Below are 20659 nucleotides of genomic sequence, written 5' to 3' on the forward strand. Positions count from 1 at the left end.
TGTGCTACGGTTAAGCTTCGCCCATACAATGTCATGGCCGCGCCCATCTTTCGGCGCGCTACGCGCGCCTCAATCACCCCAACATCCATTTTTTCCCCGCAAACAGCCCCGCCCCAATCCGCCCTCCTGCTCCACCCACATGTCATGGCCACGCCCACTTATGCGGGATAACCACACCCATTTTTCGCAGGATAGGGCCTCTTGCTACAGTCCGCTTGGGGCCACAAAAACCTTAGCTGCACCCCTGGATGTTCTGCAAAACCCAAACAGTGGCGAACACTGTTCGCCCAACACTATGTACAGCACAGCTCTTTACTACTGCATTCCTGTCTGCACTGCAGTAATATACAATTGTCTATACTGCATTACAGTTTTTGATTGATAAAATACAAATGATAAATGGAAGTTCGAGGAAAAGAAAGGCAAGGGATACAAACTATACAATAACTAGAGGCGCACATTAGAAACAGTCTATGAAAATAACGTGATAGAGTCGCTTTCTCTGGTCCTCCGTGCTGCAGGTGGCGCCATCATTCTGGAAGCTTGCAGTAGAAGGCGCCTTGCATATTTAGCATCTAGCTGGCGAGTGGCGAGGGGCGTGTAGTGAGCTCGGCTCTCAGTGTGGGGATTACAGCGCGAGCAAGAATGGACACCACCGGCCAGGTAAGCTGCCAGCTGGAGCCCAGTGTTCCTGCGTCTGTCTGCCGCTATGTGTGCAGCGTTCCCCCGCCCTCCTGGCTGCGTGGTGCAGCCGCTAATAACTCTGCTCACACTTGAACTTGACCCTAACATCAAAGAGATGCATTAGCTGCGCTTGACGCATAACTGGTGTGCGCTCATGATGTGACCTCACAAAAGTAAGAATTCAAATGTGATCCTGTATTTTAGATTAATGGTGCTGTGCCGTTCACCATAGCTGCATGAACTTTGTACATTGTGTGAACTATTGGAAGTGTGACGGGCTGCATGCAGGGGGCTTGTGGAATGATTTTTAACAGGTGTAAAGACGAGGTGATTGTCTACAGATCAGTCTGCCAAATGGCAGTCCTGATAGATTGCACCGGGAAGCTGCACCTTTGCTGCAGAATTTGTTAAACCTGGTTAGATTATCCAGCCCCAAGATTGCCCCATATTTTTCTGCATGGAGCTGCCAGATAATGCAATTCAATGCATAAACTGAGTTATTTGCTAGCTAATCCAGCTTACATAGCTGAATTTACTATTCTAAACAGGTTACACACATCTATCTATCTATCTATCTATCTATCTATCTATCTATCTATCTATCTATCGCCATGTTGAGTTAACTAATTCTTCAGCAGATTGGGAGTTTCATCCTTTAAATCAGACCTGAACCCAGGCCTTCCTCTCTGCATAATAACCTTTAAAGAAAACCCTTTCTTTGTTACAGGTTACAGAACTCCAGCAAAAAATCTGCAGTGTCGACTTCCTGCTTTCACAGAAGCAGACAAAGGGTTGAAGTGGTCCTCAACTCGTGCACAGGACAGAAGGAAAACAGAGACGCAACTTGTATTTATTTAGAGAGTTGAGCCTTTCTAATTCCCCCTCGTCTGTGACTAAAAACAAGTTAATTTTTGATCCCTCAGCTGTGCCAGCTGACTGCCAGGGCAGATAACTAATTGGTAAAAACAAGATGTCAATGTCTGTTTCCATGAAAGAAGGAAGTACAATCAATGCAGATTTATTGCAGGATGTGTATCAGCTGTTACAAGGAAATGTGTTTCTTTAAAAAGAACCTGTAACAAAAAAAGTTCCCCTGGCGGTACTCACCTCGGTAGGGGAAGCCTTAGGGTCCCAATGATGCTTCCCCCTCCGCTGTAGCTGCAGGCAATTCAGTGCTGGCTCCCCTGAAGTCTCCTGCAATCTGCACTCGACAACCCTGACAAGGCTTGCTATATTTACCTTCCCTGGCTCCAGCGGGGGTACGATTGTGGCTCTCAGCCCGGAGATGGGCAAAAAAAAAGCCTATCTCCATCGGGTCCGCTCTACTACGCAGGCGCTAGAGAGCTGGACGACAGCGATCGGCTATTTCCTCCTAGAGAGCTGATACTGCGCCTGTGCTGGAGCCGGGAAGGTAAATATTTACATTCCCGCTGTTCGGAGGGCCAGAGCAAGACCACCGTGGGACACTTCAGGATGGGGGAAGCCTCGATAGGATCCGGAGTTTTCCCTCCCCCTATCGAGGTGAGTACCCCCCAGGGGAACTTTCAGTCGTTACAGGTTTTCTTTAAAGGTTATTATGCTGTTGCTTATGTTTTAGAGCAGAGGGGAAGGTCTAAGTTCAGGTCTGCTTTAAAGGAGCTTTTGGGGCCCCTTTCCATGAACAGTTGATAGGCATTGAAAAGACTCTGGCAACTGCACGCTGCTGACTGACAACTGCTCACTGAGTGCACAGTTCAGCCACCTGTGGAAAATGGCCCTAAGGACTGAAAACCACTACAAAAGGCAATCGCTAGCACTTTGTAAGTGATTTTAGAAGCTATTTCCTTACTCTAATACAATACATTAGAACGCAAATACTCACAAAATGCTGCTTGTTATGCTATTGCGATTAGCTCTATGTAATCGCTCTATTGGGTTCACCACCATTCACTTTTATTGACAAAGCGGTTTTAAAATTGTTGTCAATCCAAAAACGCTGCCGAAAGTGCTCTATTGGGTCCCAGCACTCAGGCTCGGTTCCCATCTGCCACCATACCATGAGCGGACAGTGAAGTGTCCTCTCTGATAGTCTGTTTGTGGCCCGGCTGGAGCCTGGGGCAGATGGATTACCACCATAGGCTATGTGGAGAACACACCCGCCTGTCCAGGATTATCAGGGACTTCACAGAAGTGTAGTCCGCTTACTGCAGTGGATCCAACACATCCGTTGCAGATAGACAAGTGGGTGCTAGTGTACTTAGGAGACCCAGCAGGAAACCTCATATGGAACAGTTCCATGTAGTATAAAACTTGCTTACAAAATTTGTTTATAGTATTCAAAATCTGTTTGCCCTCGTACTACATGGATGTGTTAAAAAAAAATAGTCAGTGCAAATTAAATTGCATGTGTATGCACCCTTATCCTGTCTATTGTTTATAAATGGGCTCTAAAATCTTCCTAAAGGTGGCCATACATTTGACGCTTTCAGGCTGGGTTCACATATGACATAGCATGAAAAAAGTGCGTTTTATGAAGGTTCTTGTGCGATATTGTAATGTGTTTTTGGTGCGTTTTTTGGTTTTTTTTTACGCAGATGTGTTTTGCGTGCGTTTCAATGCGTTTGCATATGTAAAACGAACATGCATTTGTATGCGTTTTTATATTTAAAGGGAAGGTTCAGGGAGGGTGGAGAAAAAATAAAAATCAATTTCCACTTACCTGGGGCTTCCTCCAGCCCGTGGCAGGCAGGAGGTGCCCTCGCCGCCGCTCCGCAGGCTCCCGGTGGCCGACCCGACCTGGCCAGGCCGGCTGCCAGGTCGGGCTCTTCTGCGCTCCAAGTCCTGGCACTTCTGCGTCCCACGCCGGCGCTCTGACGTCATCGGACGTCCGCCGGGCTGTACTGCGCATGCGCAGAACTACTGCGCATGCGCAGTACAGCCCGGCAGACGTCCGATGACGTCAGTGCGCCGGCGTGGGACGCAGAAGTGCCAGGACTTGGAGCGCAGAAGAGCCCGACCTGGCAGCCGGCCTGGCCAGGTCGGGTCGGCCACCGGAGACCACCGGGAGCCTGCGGAGCGGCGGCGAGGGCACCTCCTGCCTGCCACGGGCTGGAGGAAGCCCCAGGTAAGTGGAAATTGATTTTTATATTTTACCCACCCTCCCTGAACCTTCCCTTTAAATGTATGCAAATCACTAGAAGGCAACAGGAAGCGGAAACACATCAGATCTTTAATTTAAAAAAAAAAAAAAAAAGCATTAAAACACTATGCATATGCGTCACCATAGACTTTCATTGTGTTTTGGCAGCCAGCCTGCATAATATGCAACAATACCAGTGTTTGCAAAATGCATACAGTAAATCGCAGTGCTACGCATCTTCTTCTGTGCCCCATAGACTAACATTGCTGCATAAAAGCAGCGTTTTACGCAACGCTAGCGTTTCTATGTGTGCATACCCGGCCTCTTAGTCTAAACCCTAACCCATAGTGACATTTCTGTTTTTAAAATTTGGCTGAAACAAGTATATTACATTATACTTTACATCTGTTTACAGTTCGGAAAAAAAGGTTAACTATTTTCAAGTACACTTGTTCAGAATGAGAAAGGTGCTCACTGTAGCGTGCGTATTCTAATGCCACTGGAACTGCTAATGGCATCAATGGAATTGGATCTTTGCACAGGGATAATCAGATTTGGGAACTGCTTGCTATATTGTCAGCAGACTCATCAGTTGTCAGTTAATCTGCAGCTCCTGAATCTGAGAAGCTCTGTGCAAAACCTGCTTCTACCGCTGCAACTTGTGGTTACACCAGAATTTAGACTTGACATTTTTCTCACTATATACGGTAAGATGGATAATTGGATGTTGTTTTGTTCTTTAATGTTTGGTTTCATGCAGGTTATCAAGTGCAAAGCTGCAGTCGCCTGGGAAGCAGGGAAACCTCTGTCACTTGAAGAAGTGGAAGTCGCCCCACCTAAAGCTCATGAAGTCCGTATTAAGGTATGTGGTGCTATGTAACTCACTTACCAGACCAGAGCTTATAAACCACATTTCACCTTTCCTCCATTGTCAGGCATTCTTTATAGCTGTAAAGTTATAGTTCTGGTTATATCCATCCAAGGGTACGTTAAACCACGTTTTTTTTCATCTATTGACATACTTTATAGCTGCCATATAATATGTTGTCTCTTGAAGTCAACAAAAATCACTTCACTGTTTGGTGTGGAGTTTATATTCCAGTACATATGTATATCGATTAATGCGCACATTGTGACTGATGCATTACAGTGCACCTTAGGTGAGGAAAAACTAGAAAGTCATGCATACCTTCTTACTCTCTAGATCCTCACACTTGCTGCTCCCTTATTGTGCCTGGCCACCCTTCCATGCTGCTCCTGTAAGCCCCTCTTTGCAGCTATGACTAATTTTAGTCAGACATGCCCTGCTTACTCCGTGTGCCTTTGTGAATCTTGCTCCCAAATGGCTGTGCAGGGCAGCTGCAGCCAAGAGCATCCTGGGCACGCATTGTTCAGAAACATTAGTAACCACTAGGGCTCATTAATGAGATGCAAATAATTTTCCTAGCATACAAACTTCATGCAGATTTGCAGCTTGAACTTGGACCAATCAAATGGACAGGAAGTTATTCTTATTGGCACAATAGATCGGCAGTCCTTCAGAGGCTGCCAGCTGGACCCAGAAGAAGACAGGAGCTGCAGTGAGGGACACAAATGACTTTAAAGCCCATGTTCACCCTTGTGTATTTTTATACCAACCCCTGTTGAGCCCTGCAGATCGTACTAATAGGTGCTTAATGTGTGAAAATTGTTAAAAAACCTTCATTTTAAAGGAATCCGCTTAAACTTTCGGCATTCTTGGCTACAGGAAGGTCCAGGTATTGCAGAAGTATGGTATGACTGTGATGAGCAAACGCCACTGCTAGCTGAATAACTGTGTCTTCTATTTCAACAGATCACGTCCACAGCTGTATGCCATACTGATGCCTATACATTGAGTGGGGCTGACCCGGAAGGATGTTTTCCTGTGATACTTGGCCATGAAGGAGCTGGTTTTGTGGAAAGTGTGGGAGAAGGTGTAACAAGGGTTAAACCAGGTATACACATCTTCATGTGTACAAGTGATTTCCACACATCCTAGTGGTTTTTATTCATTACCAGTAACTTTCAGCCACTGCTGCTTCTTGACAGTGTTGGAGTGTCCCATCTCGCATTCCCCCGTATTCTGTACTGGTGTGGCTCCTCCTCCACCTTCTGCATCTCTCACAGTGTTTCCCTGCATTAGCAGGCCATGCATGACTGATGCAGAAACTGTCACACCTGTCTGTGTTGCCTCACAAGCCTCCCTGTTCTTGATGAAAAGGTGATTGTTTAATTATAAAAGAAAAAACTCCATTGTATCCCTCTGCTGTTTCAGTCCAGTTATTCTTTGTGTACAAATGATGAATAAAGTTCCCAGCTTCACTTATCAGCTCTCCAAACATGATTACACAGCACTCTGTTGGGCTTGGGGTACTTTAACTTGTCATACCTTCTCCATTCTTGTAAGTTTTGAGTTTAAAAATATAAATCATATCTAAACAAATTCGAATAAAGGGCTGTTTGAAAATGGATACATCATTGTGCAGCACTTGTGACAAATGTACAGCCCAATATCCAGCACTGATGGGTACACCAAGTAACTTTTGTATGATTGTAAACAGACTTTGCTTTTACCACCATGACATTGTTCAGCTCACATATTTTGGCCATGTTTGACAAGATCCTGTTGTTGCAGTGCTGCTTTTACTATCAGGGTTGTATGGCCTTCATTAAAGGGACTCCGAGCAGTGCAGAAACTATGGAAAGATGGATATCATTTTAAAGCTCTCTTTCTCCTCTTTCCAATGATATATAAACCACCGCCCTCCGCCTTTTAGTTTTCGCTATTTTCGCGATTGAAATTGCCGCGGCCGTGATTTCAATCGCGAAAATAGAGAAAACTAAAAGGCGTAGGGTGACGATTTAGGTGTCGCCAGAAAGAGGAGAAAGAGAGCTTTAAAATGATATCCATCTTTCCATAGTTACATTGTATTACACAGGGCGACTTTTTCCTAAAGTCTGACACTGGGGAAAGTGTCGTCCTGTATAATACAAGTAACTATGGAAAGATGGATATCATTTTAAAGCTCTCTTTCTCCTCTTTCTGGCGACACCTAAATCGTCGCCCTACGCCTTTTAGTTTTCTTTATTTTCGCGATTGAAATCGCGGCCGCGGCAATTTCAATCGCGAAAATAGCGAAAACTAAAAGGCATAGGGCAGCGCTTTATATATCATTGGAAAGAGGAGAAAGAGAGCTTTAAAATGATATGCATCTTTCCATAGCTTATGCACTGCTCGGAGTCCCTTTAAATATGCCAGTGCAAGAGTGTAACTTCCTTTCACTTCTATTACAGATACTTTCGGCAAAAGCAAGAGGTTTATATGACTAATAAACTTGCTGCATATTTTCTTGTGCTGTGGAATGTTAAACAGGCTTGGTGGAACTTTGCTTGCATCATCCTTGGTCCTCTCACTTGCTGTAGTACTTATATTAGAGCCATGGCCTGCAATTTCACAAGTCTTTCCCAGCTATGTACAGTAGAGTATGTGAGTTCTAATGTTGAATGGTTTAATGTTTTGTTTTGTTTTTGTTTTTTTTTGTTTTGTTTTGTTTTTTTTTGTTTTTTTTTTGCAGCGACTTAATTCTTGAACATGAGATCATATTATGTTTTTTTTTTTTTTTTTTTTTTTTTCACTGTAATCGGTAGTTTTTTTTGTATGTTTACTTCTTCACATGGAGTGACAAGTCTGGTTTTGCGTTAGTCAAAAGAGATGCATTTGCAAGAGGTGATCAGTGGTAGATGCCATTTATCTTAAAATGAACTTGAAGAGAGGGGAATATGGAAGCTGACAAACTTATTTTGTTTTAAATAATGCACATTGCCTGGCTGTCCTGCTGATCCACTGTCTCTAATAACTTTTTGCCATAGTCCCTGAACAAGCATGCAGCTAAAATGTTTGTTTGAAGCCTGACAGTTAGCTGCATGCTTGTTACAGGTGGGTGATTCAGGCACTACTGCAACCAATGATCAGTAGGACAGCCAGGCAACTTGTATTGGTAATAAACATGGCAGCTTCCATATGCTTCTCATCTCAAGTTCTTTAACCTACTTGCCAGTGTTTCATGTGTGGCATGAACGTTTCCTGTGTGAATAATAGGGATGGTAAATGAGCTGAAGAAAATTCTGAGTTGATGTACAGCAGAGAGACTAACCTGCACTTACGAGGTTACTGTCGTCACATATGTCAGTGGGAAAATCAGAATCTCCACACTCCACAGTCACCGGTATCCCTGTGAACTGATAAGTTTTCATGATATAAACATGGAGACAAAAGTACTACTTCTAATAACTAGTTTGAGATCCCTTTTCTGTTTTGCATTGCAAGTGTTAAACAAGTGCTGCTAACTTTGCAAATGAGGCAGTCTTAAGGCCTGGAACCCACTAGAGCGATTTTGTGAGCGATCAAACCGCTAGCAGTTTCCCCAAATGCTCAGCTAATGTTCATGGATGGGCCAAATTCCACTCGAGCTTTTTTTTTTTTTTTTTTCGCCAGCGTTTCTGCAATGTAAACGCTGGCATAATCGCTCATCAAAACCTACACAGAGCTATTTTTCTAGCGTTTTGAAGTTACTGCACACTGTAAAATAATTAAAATTAATTGAAAGGACCAATCCGAATTAAAAACGCTAATCGCTACACAACTGCTGGCAAACAGAATACACTTTTTAAAATCGCTGCCAAAAACGTTCATGAAATCGCTTTCAAAACGCTCACAGAAAACGCTAGCGATTGCGTTTTGTAGTGGGTTCCAGGCCTAAGAGGTTTTTCAATACTACCCACTCTTGAAAGGTAAATAGTAAATAAGTATATTCTATGGCTGTCAAAGAGATCTTGCCATACATTGAATAGTGAAAGCTAAAAAATCTCCAACAGTTGAACTGCCCTGATCATAACAGGTCAGGGAATGTTTTGTGTTCCTTCTATTGTTTTTGTTGTGGTCACAAGTGTCCACACGGAAAATAATCTCACTAACTGGAAATTAATGCTTTTTGGCTAGAGCTCCCCTTTTAAGTGGAACTCTCACTTAAAATATCCTCAATTATAAAATGCTGAAAATGTATTATAGAGATTAAAATTATCAGCTTGGAGATAACTCAGGAAAAAAAGTTAATTGCATATGGGCCTTAGTGTAAGCTTAGTTTAAATTAAGGGCCTGGACTCACTAGCAGTGCTTTCAGTGTGCTTGCTGTTCACCAGTGATTGTTGGTGTTCGGCAAAACATTAAGACAGTGGACCCCTATAAGGCTGATTCCACTACAGGGGGAACCGCTAAATTGCACATAACTTCAACCAGACCTCTGGTGTAAAATACATTTTACATCATCCGCACTGGCAGCAGAAGTTAACCACTGAGCATTTGTGCCTTAAAATCCAGGTTTTCTTGGATGGCCACAATCCTGTTCTGAAAAACTGCCATGGCAGTTTTCTGCCTTTACAAAGTCTGCTAAGAGATTGTCATCTAAGGGTGGGAGGTGCCCTATAGTGTGGCCTGAGATGTACTCTGCTTCTACCTTTGCCATTGAGTCAGCCTATCTCGGAGAGGTGAAGAGAGTAGTGCAGTGCCAGCCACAGTATGAGGCCACTCAGCTGCCACAGTACTCTCCTGCGGATTTATGAAGCAGTAAGCTGTTGCATTGGATAAAGTGTTTTTGTGTAGCAGATTTCATATATTGTTACAGTAAAGCTGTTACTGAACAGCGTCTGTAACAAAAACGCTTGGAAAACCGCTCTGATCTAGTGTTTTTCAGAGCGGTTTTCCACTTTCCTACATTTTAAGATTGAGGCAGAAACGCCTCCGAAATCTAAAAAAAAAATAAAAAAAAATGCTGCATCCCCGAGTTTGTGGAAAAAACGAACTGCTCTGGTGTGCAACCAGCTCATTGAAATACATTACCCAAGCAGTTTTCAAACCTCTAGCGTTTTTAAAAATTCTGCAGAACTTCTGTACTCTTGACACAGTACTGTGGAACAAAAGCAAGTAGTATAGCTGTATGTGTAAAAATAGTAGGGAAACAAGTTTTTATTGAATGTTCTGCCAGACTGAAATTCCATTTTAAGAAATCAGCATCCAGAAATGAACCTGTGAATAAGTTGCACGTAGAGATGTTAACCTTTCTTCTCTTAGATTCTGTAGATGGATTTGTTTCTACCAAAGTTTGTTGAATAAAACTAACTCTTAATGCTCATATTGTGTATTTCAGGAGACAAGGTTATTCCTCTGTATATTCCACAGTGTGGGGAGTGCAAATTTTGTTTGAATCCCAAAACCAACTTGTGTCAAAAAATCAGGTATTATGCGCAATATAAATATAACATGACCTCAATTTTAGGGTTGATCACATATATGCAAATTGTTGAGAGTTGATGCAAATACATGTAGCTTGAAAATGGACCAATTTATTTAAACCTGGGTTTAAATCGATTGGTCCATTTTCAAGCTGCGTGATTTGCATAATTTTGGAACAATTTGCATCTCATTGATCATCCCTACTCAACTTTGAAAGGCCATTCGGTACAAAAAATACCAAGGGGAGAAATACCGCATTCCGAATATCTTCCTTTTATGCTGCACTTGTGACTAGCAAGGCCAGAAGATAACAAAGGATACCCGAACTGACATGTGACATAATGAGATAGACATGTGTATGTACAGTGACTAGCACACAAATAACTATGCTGTGTTCATTTTTTTCTTTCTCTGCCTGAAAGAGTTAAATATCAGGTATGTAAGTGGCTGACTCAGTCCTGACTCAGACAGGAAGTGACTACAGTGTAACCCTCACTGATAAGAAATTCCAACTATAAAACACTTTCCTAGCAGAAAATGGCTTCTGAGAGCAAGAAGGCGATAAAAAAGGGGAATGTCTTACCAGTGAGGGTCACACTGTAGTTACTTCCTGTCTGAGTCAGGACTGAGTCAGCCACTTACATACCTGCTATTTAACTCTTTCAGGCAGAGAAAGAAAAAAAGGAACGCAGCATAGTTATTTGTGTGCTAGGCACTGTACATACACATGTCTATCTCATTATGTCACATGTCAGTTCGGGTATCCTTTAATGATTGGGTGCTGTTGGATTTTTAATCTTTGTGGTTTATAAGCATTTGGTTAGTTAGACCTTCAGCTAGGCGGCAAGTACTTATCAAGCTATGCCTATGCTATTTTTCTTTTGCCCACCCATGGCCAGTTTGATGATTTTGACTATATACCAAGCATAGAGCCTTATCATTTCCTTTATTTTTCCATTGGGTATACTAATGATTGATGCCATAGAAAGGTTTTTCTTAAGTTTTTAGAGGCCAGTGAAACGAGCAACCCATGTGATCAGCAGCGTCAGATTATGCCATATTTTACATCACAATTTATGGCACAAATTATTTGAATAGTGTTGTCATCACCTATAGGAATCCACTTTTCCTCGCCCCTTTCCTTAATAAAGTACGATTGACGCAGAAAAGTGTGGAAGATGGCATTTTTAGTGATGTAGAACTCATCTGTAGGGATCAATACAACTGGGCCAAAAATAGACTGGAAGTCCCTTCGGCATAATTACGAGCTGTGTAAGATTGGATGCAAGCCAGAATTATTCGCTTCTTATTGCTCATATCTACTCATAAAGTGGCTTAAAATTCATGTATAGACACACCAAGCTGGTTTCTTTTGTCTTTTAAAACCTTGCATTATTGAGAAACTGTATGTTAACTGACGCAGAGCTCATGCATGTGTTTTTGTTTTTTTTTTTTTTTTTTTTTTTTAAACCAGGATTACTCAAGGTCAGGGATTCATGCCTGATGGAACGAGTCGCTTTACCTGCAAGGGGAAGCAGATTTTCCACTTCATGGGTACGAGCACCTTTTCTGAATACACAGTTGTAGCTGACATCTCTGTTGCTAAAGTAGAGGACTCTGCTCCTCTGGACAAAGTCTGTCTGCTGGGCTGTGGCGTTTCGACTGGATATGGAGCAGCTCTGAACACTGCCAAGGTAAGCTTACATAATTGTGTTTGGAGCATATCACACTTTGCATGCTTTCTGTACATAACACTTTCAGATTCTCAGAAAATAATTTTCTTTGATAAAATAGTAATTCTATAACACGTGTTCTCAGAATGTATTTTTGATGACTTGTGTGGCATTACCAGGTGGAGCCAGGTTCCACATGTGCAGTGTTTGGCCTAGGAGGTGTTGGCCTTGCTGTGATCATGGGCTGTAAAGTAGCCGGTGCCAAGCGTATTATTGGGATCGACCTCAATAAGGAGAAGTTTACAAGGGCTACAGAGTTTGGAGCAACTGAGTGCATAAGCCCAAAAGATCACGAGAAGCCCATCCAAGAGGTCCTGGTGGAACTGACTGATGGAGGAGTGGACTATTCCTTTGAATGCATTGGAAATGTCGGCGTTATGGTAACTATCTAATATTGATACGTTCTGCAAGTATGGTTCTGGTATGTTTTGCACAGTTTTAGACTAGGAAATAGAATACAAAGCATGCAAACCAAATTAAAAACCAATTCTAGGAACGCTTGCTAGTATTAATATCTTCATAAGCACAACGCTTTTTTGGCGGGGGGGGGGGGGGGTGTCAAACAGGACTTAAGCAGTTAAACACCCTGGTTTAAAATGTTTGCAATGTCTTGCAGCTCTCCAGCAGAAAAAGTTAACAGCAGGCTGCATGGCTTATGTTTTTTTTTCAGACCGGAGAGGGCAGTGCATACAGACAACTGCTAGGATTGGATAAGGCAGCCTGTCCTCAAAGATGTGGCTAGTAAAGGCACTTCTGTGCTTTCTCGCACAGGGCTCAGAAATCCACCTTTGTGCTTCTCCCTGGAGTTTAGCTTTATGGGTGGAGAGCCTGTATGATCCAACAAACCTGGACTACCAGGTGACAAAGTTTGCAACTCCTCACCTGGGCAATATCAGATTCTGATGAGGATTGCTCTATGGGTTTGTGAAATTACAGCAAGTGTGCAATTACAGTGCAAACGTTTTGTAACAAATCTATGTAGCTACAGGTTTACTACTTATAATGTTGCTGAAGGTTCTGCATCTTCTAGTAGCTAACCATTTTTTAATAGAATCCAGTCCACATTTGCTGGATCACCAAAGTGCTCTCCTACTCTCCAGTCTTCTCCAACTGTAGTACGTCAGGACCACATTGAATCAGGGCGTTGGAAATGGTTCATATTTCTCCTCTGACAGAAAGTTTATTGAAAATCTACCATTGCATGTTCACCAATGTGTTGGAATAGAACAGATTAAATATTCACCAGGTCACAAATGGCACCCATCATATATGGAAGAATGGTATACAAAAATAGCTTGTGTACATAGAACCGTATGTGTATGCTAACTGATCTACAGGATGTAATGAGCAAATTTTTGTTTTATTTTTCTCCCCGTTGTTTTAGCGAGCTGCTTTGGAGGCCTGTCATAAAGGCTGGGGTGTAAGTGTCATTGTTGGCGTAGCAGCTTCTGGGCAGGAAATAGCAACACGTCCATTCCAGTTGGTCACTGGGCGTACATGGAAAGGAACGGCATTTGGAGGTAAGAAACAGTATATATCATACAGCCTTAAAGAGAACCCGAGGTGGGTTTGAAGAATGTTATCTGCATACAGAGGCTGGATCTACCTATACAGCCCAGCCTCTGTTGCTATCCCAAACCCCCCCTAAGGTCCCCCTGCACTCTGCAATCCCTCATAAATCACAGCCACGCTGCTGACAAACAGCTTGTCAGAGCTGGCTGTGTTTATCTCTATAGTGTCAGTCTGCTGCTCTCCCCGCCTCCTGCAGAACTCCGTTCCCCGCCTGCATCCCTTCCCTCCCTGCTGATTGGAGGGAAGGGATGGGGACAGGGACCGGAGCTATGCAGGAGGCGGGGGAGCAGCAGAGACTGACACTACATTTGTAAACACAGCCTCACAGCACGGCTGTGATTTATGGGGGATTGCAGAGGGCAGGGGGACCTTAGGGGGGGGTTTGGGATAGCAACAGAGGCCAGGCTGTATAGGCAGATCTAGCCTCTGTATGCAGATAACATTCTTTAAACACACCTCGGGTTCTCTTTAAGGATTGGACAAGTTCAAGAGCCAGCTCGGGTGACAATTAGAGCAATTACAGCTGTAATCTATAAGGAATCTTGGCTTTCTGGGTCCAGAGATTGTCCAGCTCTGGTATACTGCACAATCCAATTAAAAAGTGTGATGCAGCTATGTGTACTGTTATAGAGGGTTTGTTTTTCAGAGTTGTCCTGTGTGGCATCCCATTGAGACTTGTATCCTTGGCATCAAAATGCAGAAAACAACTATGCTGGATGTTTGAAAACAATACAACACTGCCTCTCTGTGAACTAGAAAGAACATGCTAATTTTTTCCCTGACAGTTAGAGCAGAGCAAAACCTGTGTTATGGATTTACCTGGCTGTAGGTACTATTTCACTTTGGTGATCTTTAAGTGACTAAATTCACAATTGTCTCATGTAATTGCACTACAATATCGTGGAGAGGAGGAATCCTGGAATGCAATAGCTGGATATTGTATCCAAAATTCTTTTGAATGGAAGACCTTACTTGTAAAAACATTAGTGGTGGCTCTCATTTAATTACATGAATATAGTGTTTGTCAGACTATAAAACGCACCTTTTCTTCCCCAAAAGTGGGGGGGGAGGGGAGTCCATGCATCTTATAGTCTGAATAATACATGTGTCCTCTGTCCCCCTGTGTGTCCTCCATATACCTGTGTCTTGTGCACATACATTCAGCCACGCCACTATGATCCAAAGGAAATGGCCTCAGGGAGTACAATGATTGGCTCCAAATGATGGAGCCATGTCCCTGCCCTCGACACCAACTGCTCTTATTAAGGAAGAGATCAGCGGGTGGCCTTGATTGCCATGTTTGGGGAATAACATGTCATTAATAAAATAATCTTTATGGTCATATGCAATCGCCTTTAAACCAATTGCCCTGTACACACGCTAGATGAAACTTGGCCGATGCAGTCGCTAACTACTGCCTCCGCTGAGAATCAAGCGTTTGTATAGTAGTGGGTACCAGCAAATCCAGAAGGTCCGCACACACATGTAGACCAAGTCTTGTTTTTAGTCAATAAATGTGACACAAATCCATTCCATAGACCGACTCGTTTCGGGGCCCCAAGGGGTCCCCTTTGTCAAGGTAATAACACATTGTCACTATTCTGTGTTATTACCTTGACAATGTGTTATTACCTTGACAAACGGGACCCCTCTGTGCCTCAAAACTAATCATTTGGTCTATGGAATGGATTTGTGTCACATTTATTGAATAAAAACAGGACTTGGTCTACATGTGAGTGCGGACCTTCTGAATTTGCTTTTGACTGTATTTATGGTCCTGCACCTCCGTAGTGGTGTGTGTGGTTTCTTCTGCTTCCTGTATAGTGGGTACCACGCATTTGTGCTCTCTCCACTCAACCCCATCGCCATGTGATGTCTCTCAAGCTCAGCTCCATAGTTTCACCACCCCCTCATAACAGAACATGTTGCTAGCCTGCAGGATAGTGACGCCTCTGTACAGTGTTGGCCCCATCCTGTGGGATTAGGTAATGATCCCTCACTGTATGTGTGTTTGTATTGGACTTTAGACTGCAAAACTGTACGTCACAGATTCATTGTAACTGAAGACTCCTTCAAGAGACCTCTGACATGGGAGCTTATTGGTAGCATTGCAGCAGTAAACATGTTCCAGTGAGTTGTGTTACTGAAGTCTCTCTAAATAAACTCAAGATTGAGGGGCAGTGCCAGTGCCCCCTTCTTGCCTGTGCGCCCCCCCCCCAATATGTGAATTGCCCCCTCTGATTTCCCACTTCTCATAAATAATGCCTTTCTTGTTCCCAGTAGGTAATAACACCCCCATTGTCCCATTCTCCTGCCAGAGCCTTTTTGTCAAGGCTGGGCCAAGGCAGAGGTGAGAGAGGCTCCAGCCTCAGGGCACAGCATAGGAGGGGCGCACAACTCACTCAGCTATCATTTCCCTATTGGGTTTGAAGCAGAAAGAAATAAGAAAATTGGACACATGGCAGTGACTGCAAGACGGCTGGGGGGGGGGGGGGGGGGGCTAGCAGATGGCAGAAGTCATGACATGTCTGCAGGGAGATATGTAGTGCCAGGTACAGTGAGCAGACAGGAAGAGGAAGAAATGTTCTATAGGACAGGTGAGCGTACAACTCCAGCACACTCGGTTTCTAATGGTGTGTGTACACACTAGAATGATTAATGCAAAGATTTTTATCTGATGGGGAGTTCAGCTTAATAGAATAGACTGGGTAGAGTATGGTTCTCATACTAAATGGAAGGGGGTAAAATTGGTCTGATATCTTTCATTAATCTTTCAAGTGTATACACACCATTAGGCAGTGCTTACACTGAATCAGCAGTCTACCAGAGCACAGTTAAAGAATGTTAAAAATAAAGGTAGCCATACACTGGTCAATTTGCCATCAGATTCGACCAACAGATCTTGCCGGAGCAGTGCTTTTCAGCGCTGCTAGATTTGGGCGCAGCCGGCGCCTCCATAGACTTCAATAGGAATCATTCCTATTGAAGTGCTCAGTGAGTAACGTCGGCTCCGTCAGAAGACAGAGCCGAAGTTGCTTAAAAACATAATAATTCGGCCTCCAGCAATCGCTGGAAGCCGAATTATTTCATTCCCCCACTATCCATGTCGGCCTGGAGGGGGAATAGTAATTAAATCGGCCCGGACTTGTGCAGAAGCAGGATCAGCTATATAACGCTGTATCCTGCGCCCAAGTCTACCGGCGCCGATTTCAAATGTACGCGATCCCCCTCTGATCGAATCTAATCAGAGAGGGATCGTATGGCTACCTTTACTGCAAACAGATTGTGAACCGATTTCAGCCTGAAACCGTTCACAATCTGTTGTGGTGGTGTGGGGTGCTGCTGCCGCCCTCTACTGTTTAAACTTCCTGCCGGGCTAGAAGAAGTGAAGCATGCCGGACCCGGAGACCAGACCAGCGCGGAGACGGAGCAGCGGGGACCGGGGGCAGTCGTGCCGGCGGAACAGGTAATGTATGCGGGCTCTATTGCGTCGGTCGTCGGGTACTCGAACGCCGCTAGCGACGTGCTTCCTACCGATCGACGGTAATTTTCCGCACGGAGCGATCGACGGGATCGGACGAAATGGATCAAAATTCGGCGTGTTGTGGGAACTATGTGACAGCAGATTCGATCCCAGTGATCGAATCTGCTGTCGATCTGGCGGGAATCAACCTAGTGTATGGCCAGCTTAAATGTTCCATGTTTTCCTATGAGTCAGTTTACATCTATGCGTTACAACATAGAAACTGGTCCATAGGGAAACCTAGAACATACCTTCTCATCAGTTGTCTATTGCGTTATAATTGACTGCAACTGATTCAGTGTAAACTTGATCTTAATCTGCTAGGTGGGGACCATCTGTAGTAGCTGCAGAGAGACTCATGGTGGGCTGTAAGTTTGACTGTACTGCTCTAGCTCTTTTAGAGCACTTAAGTACTGTATTTTTTGGATGGACTATAAGACTCACTTTTTCACCCCCAAAAGTGGGTAAAAAAAAGTCACTGCGTCTTATAGTCCAAATGCAGGGAATTCCTAACTTGTGTGTGTGTGTGTGTGTGCGCCTGCTAGTATGAATCTCCAACCCGCCACAATGTCGGGGACTCCTTGTACTGTGGACATGGGGACAAATGGAGGACACAAGGGGGACGCAAAGGGGCATAGAGGAGGACAGAGGCAGACACAAGAGGTACAAGGGGGCACAATCCACAAGATGCCTCTTCACCATGGATGCACCAGGTTTAGTATATATTTTTTTTCCCTTGCCTTTCGTCCTCTAAACCTAGGGCGTCTTATGGTCAGGAGCGTCTAATAGTCCGAAAAATACGGTGATTGTGAGGCTTATGTATTTGGCCCTGGTTATAAAATTTGTGACAAAGTAACTTATTTCTTGCTTTTACTTCAGGCTGGAAGAGTGTGGAGAGCGTGCCCAAGCTGGTTTCTGAATACATGGCGAAAAAAATTAAAGTTGATGAGTTTATAACTCATACTTTGCCCTTTAATTCTATTAATGAAGCCTTTGAACTACTTCATGCTGGGAAAAGGTTAGTTTAATACATGTGCTTTGGTGTGAGCTGCAACCAAAATGCTTAAAGGCTTGGATAGAATCTCTTTTGAAGTGCACACTATTAGTATTATACTTATTATATATAACACCGATCTTCTGCAGCGCTGTACAGAGTATACTGTCTGGTCACTTAATTGTCCCTCAGAGGGGCTCTCAATCTAATCCCTATCACAGTCATATGTCTATGTATGTATCATGTAGTGAATGTATCATAGTTTCTATGGACAATTTTTAGGGGGATGCCAAATGACTTCTCTGTATGTTTTTGAGATGTGGGAGATGCAGATAGTGTCCTGGCTGGGTTTGAAACGGGAACTCAGCGCTGCAAGGCGAGTGTGCTAACCACCACACCACACCGCTGCCCTGTGCATATACAAATCGATAACTCTAAAGCCTCATCTACACGGTAGAATTTTCCATCAGATCAACCGGTGATCTGATAAGAAATTGCATCATGTGCAGGCTACCAAATTGTGTAATTTTGCGATAGATTTTGCATTGATAAAGTACCCAAAATCTATTGCAATCCGATCTGACCAGTTGGAAATTATCTAACAGCTTCATCTATCTGACGGAAAATTGTACAGTGTAGATGAGGCTTAAAGGTGGCCATACACTGATTTCTGTCAGATGCCTTCAAGTCGAATTTGACTGAAATCTGTGTGCCACATACTAGGAACAGATTTCCAATAGATTTCAGAATTATCTATTGAAAATACTGTATATCTAAATGCATTATTGCACCATTAGATCCAATGCAACTCTATGGGCCATCGATCTTCTGCCAGCAGCAGATCGACCTAGATTTTCCATCCTGTCAGATCAAATCGATCGATCGCCCGATTCGATAGAATTGATTTCCGATCGATTTGATAGGAGTGATCGCTGAAATCAACCAGTGTATGGGCCCCTTGAGTGTTTTTTTTTTTTTTCCCTTTAAAGGTGGGGTGGGGGGGTGGGGGTACAAAGATGTTTGTTTCTGCCTTAATCTTGGTAAGCCTTGCCAACTCTGAGAAGCAGCTGGCGGTTAATATACTGGAAAGAAGCAGCTTTATACAGTCTGGCAGAGGAGCTGGCAGATAAAGCACGTGGCTGAATTAAGAACTGCCCTCAAAGGACTGGGGTTTTTTAGGTTGTCATTATGTAAGAGATTAGTTATATCTTGCCGCCAGGGGTTTCCTCGCATTCGTCGTTCCTTGCAAAATTGCATGCCGTTCCCACCGCGCACCCTATCCAGCAAGTGGGCCCTACATCTTGCAGCATGCACGATCGTGCACTGATTTTCATCCAGTTCGATTAATAATCGAATTGGATGGTCGATCGGCCGCCAAATCACCTGACGTATGGCCACATTAAGAGGTTTCCACCTTTAGACCGTAACACTCCTGCTCCAAGATGCTGAAGAGTAACTGGTGAGATCATCCAAGCATGGTGTCTTATATATGCTGAAAGTTCATCTAAACTCAGGCTATTATAAAAAAAAAATGTTGAGGAAGATTAGATTCAGAGGTGCTAAAAGGGCATATGTAGATCTAAAGGAATGCCAGGGATTCCACTTACTAATGTAATGCTGTCACTGCACAGAAGTGGGACATCACATAGCAGAATTCAGCTTGATGCAGGTCTTAGGGCCCTTTCACACCAGAGGGATTTTTCGGCGTTTTAACGCCACAGCCGAAGTTGGCGTTTTCTTAGGTAAAATGAAAGTCCATAGACTTTCATTTTACCTTTCACACTTAACGCTGCGTTTTGAAGCTCCCAGGAGCTTTTTTAGGGCTGACCGCTGCGTTTCTCATTACAATTTATATATGTATTGGCGTTAAAACGCCTTAAAAACACGTTGAAAACGCCTTAAAAACGCCAGCAGCCAAAACGCAGCGGTTTAGCCTTTTACAGCTGCCTGTAGTGTGAAAGAGCCCTTAGTGAACTGAAGGCCTGTTTTTCGGTATATTACTGAACTTCTACTTCTGTGAAAATCCTAGTGAATTTGGGATAAAAAAAAGTCTAAAATAGCAAATGTGGTATTTTACCGACCCCCCCCCCCTTTTTTTTTTTTTTTTTTTTTTTTTTTTTTTTTTGAACAGCCCTTTGTAAATTGAATCCAAAGACTAAAAAATGTTACAGAATGTAATGAACATTTGGTTTTCTGTGTTTTCTCTGCAGTATTCGTTGTGTCTTAAACTACTAGAGGAAGGACTGGAAGAAACCATGTTATTACATAATGGCCACGTTGGAAGACAGTTTAAATATTACAAACATATGTTTTTCCCGTAATCCCCACTTTACAACAATTAATTCATTTCTAATAACAGCTAATTTTGTATGGCTGTTAAATTTCTATTAAACAACTTTGATCTCTGCATAATCTCTTATTTCTATTGGTGTATTTAATGAATACCCCCAAAAGCAGGCAGTTGACAAGGTATCTGTAGCGTCCAAAGGCAAGTCACCTGGTCCAGATTAGAGATGGCTTGAACCTCCGATTTTCGGTTCACAAGCCGCAATAGACTTTAATGGGGAGGTGAACTTTGAAAACTAGAAACACTTATGCTTGCCACAAAAGTGATGGAAAAGATGTTTCAAGAGGTCTAATGTCTGAGTTTTTGCATGGGGGAGTGGGATACACGCCAAAAGTCCCTGTGAAAAATCTGGATTTGACGCACAGTAGCGTTTTAAGG

At 43.3% G+C, this 20659-nt stretch overlaps 1 protein-coding gene across 1 annotated transcript; it reads left to right on the forward strand.

Moving 5' to 3' along the window:
• Positions 1-567: 567 nt before the first annotated feature.
• On the forward strand, positions 568-20346 carry LOC137504124 (alcohol dehydrogenase class-3). The gene is made up of 9 exons (XM_068232137.1): positions 568-663; positions 4563-4664; positions 5637-5778; positions 10027-10114; positions 11587-11806; positions 11965-12225; positions 13230-13365; positions 17820-17958; positions 20145-20346. Exons 1-9 carry the CDS (start codon positions 646-648, stop codon positions 20167-20169), a joined length of 1131 nt encoding a protein of 376 aa, XP_068088238.1. The 5' UTR covers positions 568-645; the 3' UTR covers positions 20170-20346.
• The last annotated feature ends 313 nt before the right edge of the window (positions 20347-20659 follow it).

Source organism: Hyperolius riggenbachi, chromosome 1, assembly GCF_040937935.1.
Source record: "Hyperolius riggenbachi isolate aHypRig1 chromosome 1, aHypRig1.pri, whole genome shotgun sequence".
In the NCBI taxonomy this organism is placed as follows: domain Eukaryota; kingdom Metazoa; phylum Chordata; class Amphibia; order Anura; family Hyperoliidae; genus Hyperolius; species Hyperolius riggenbachi.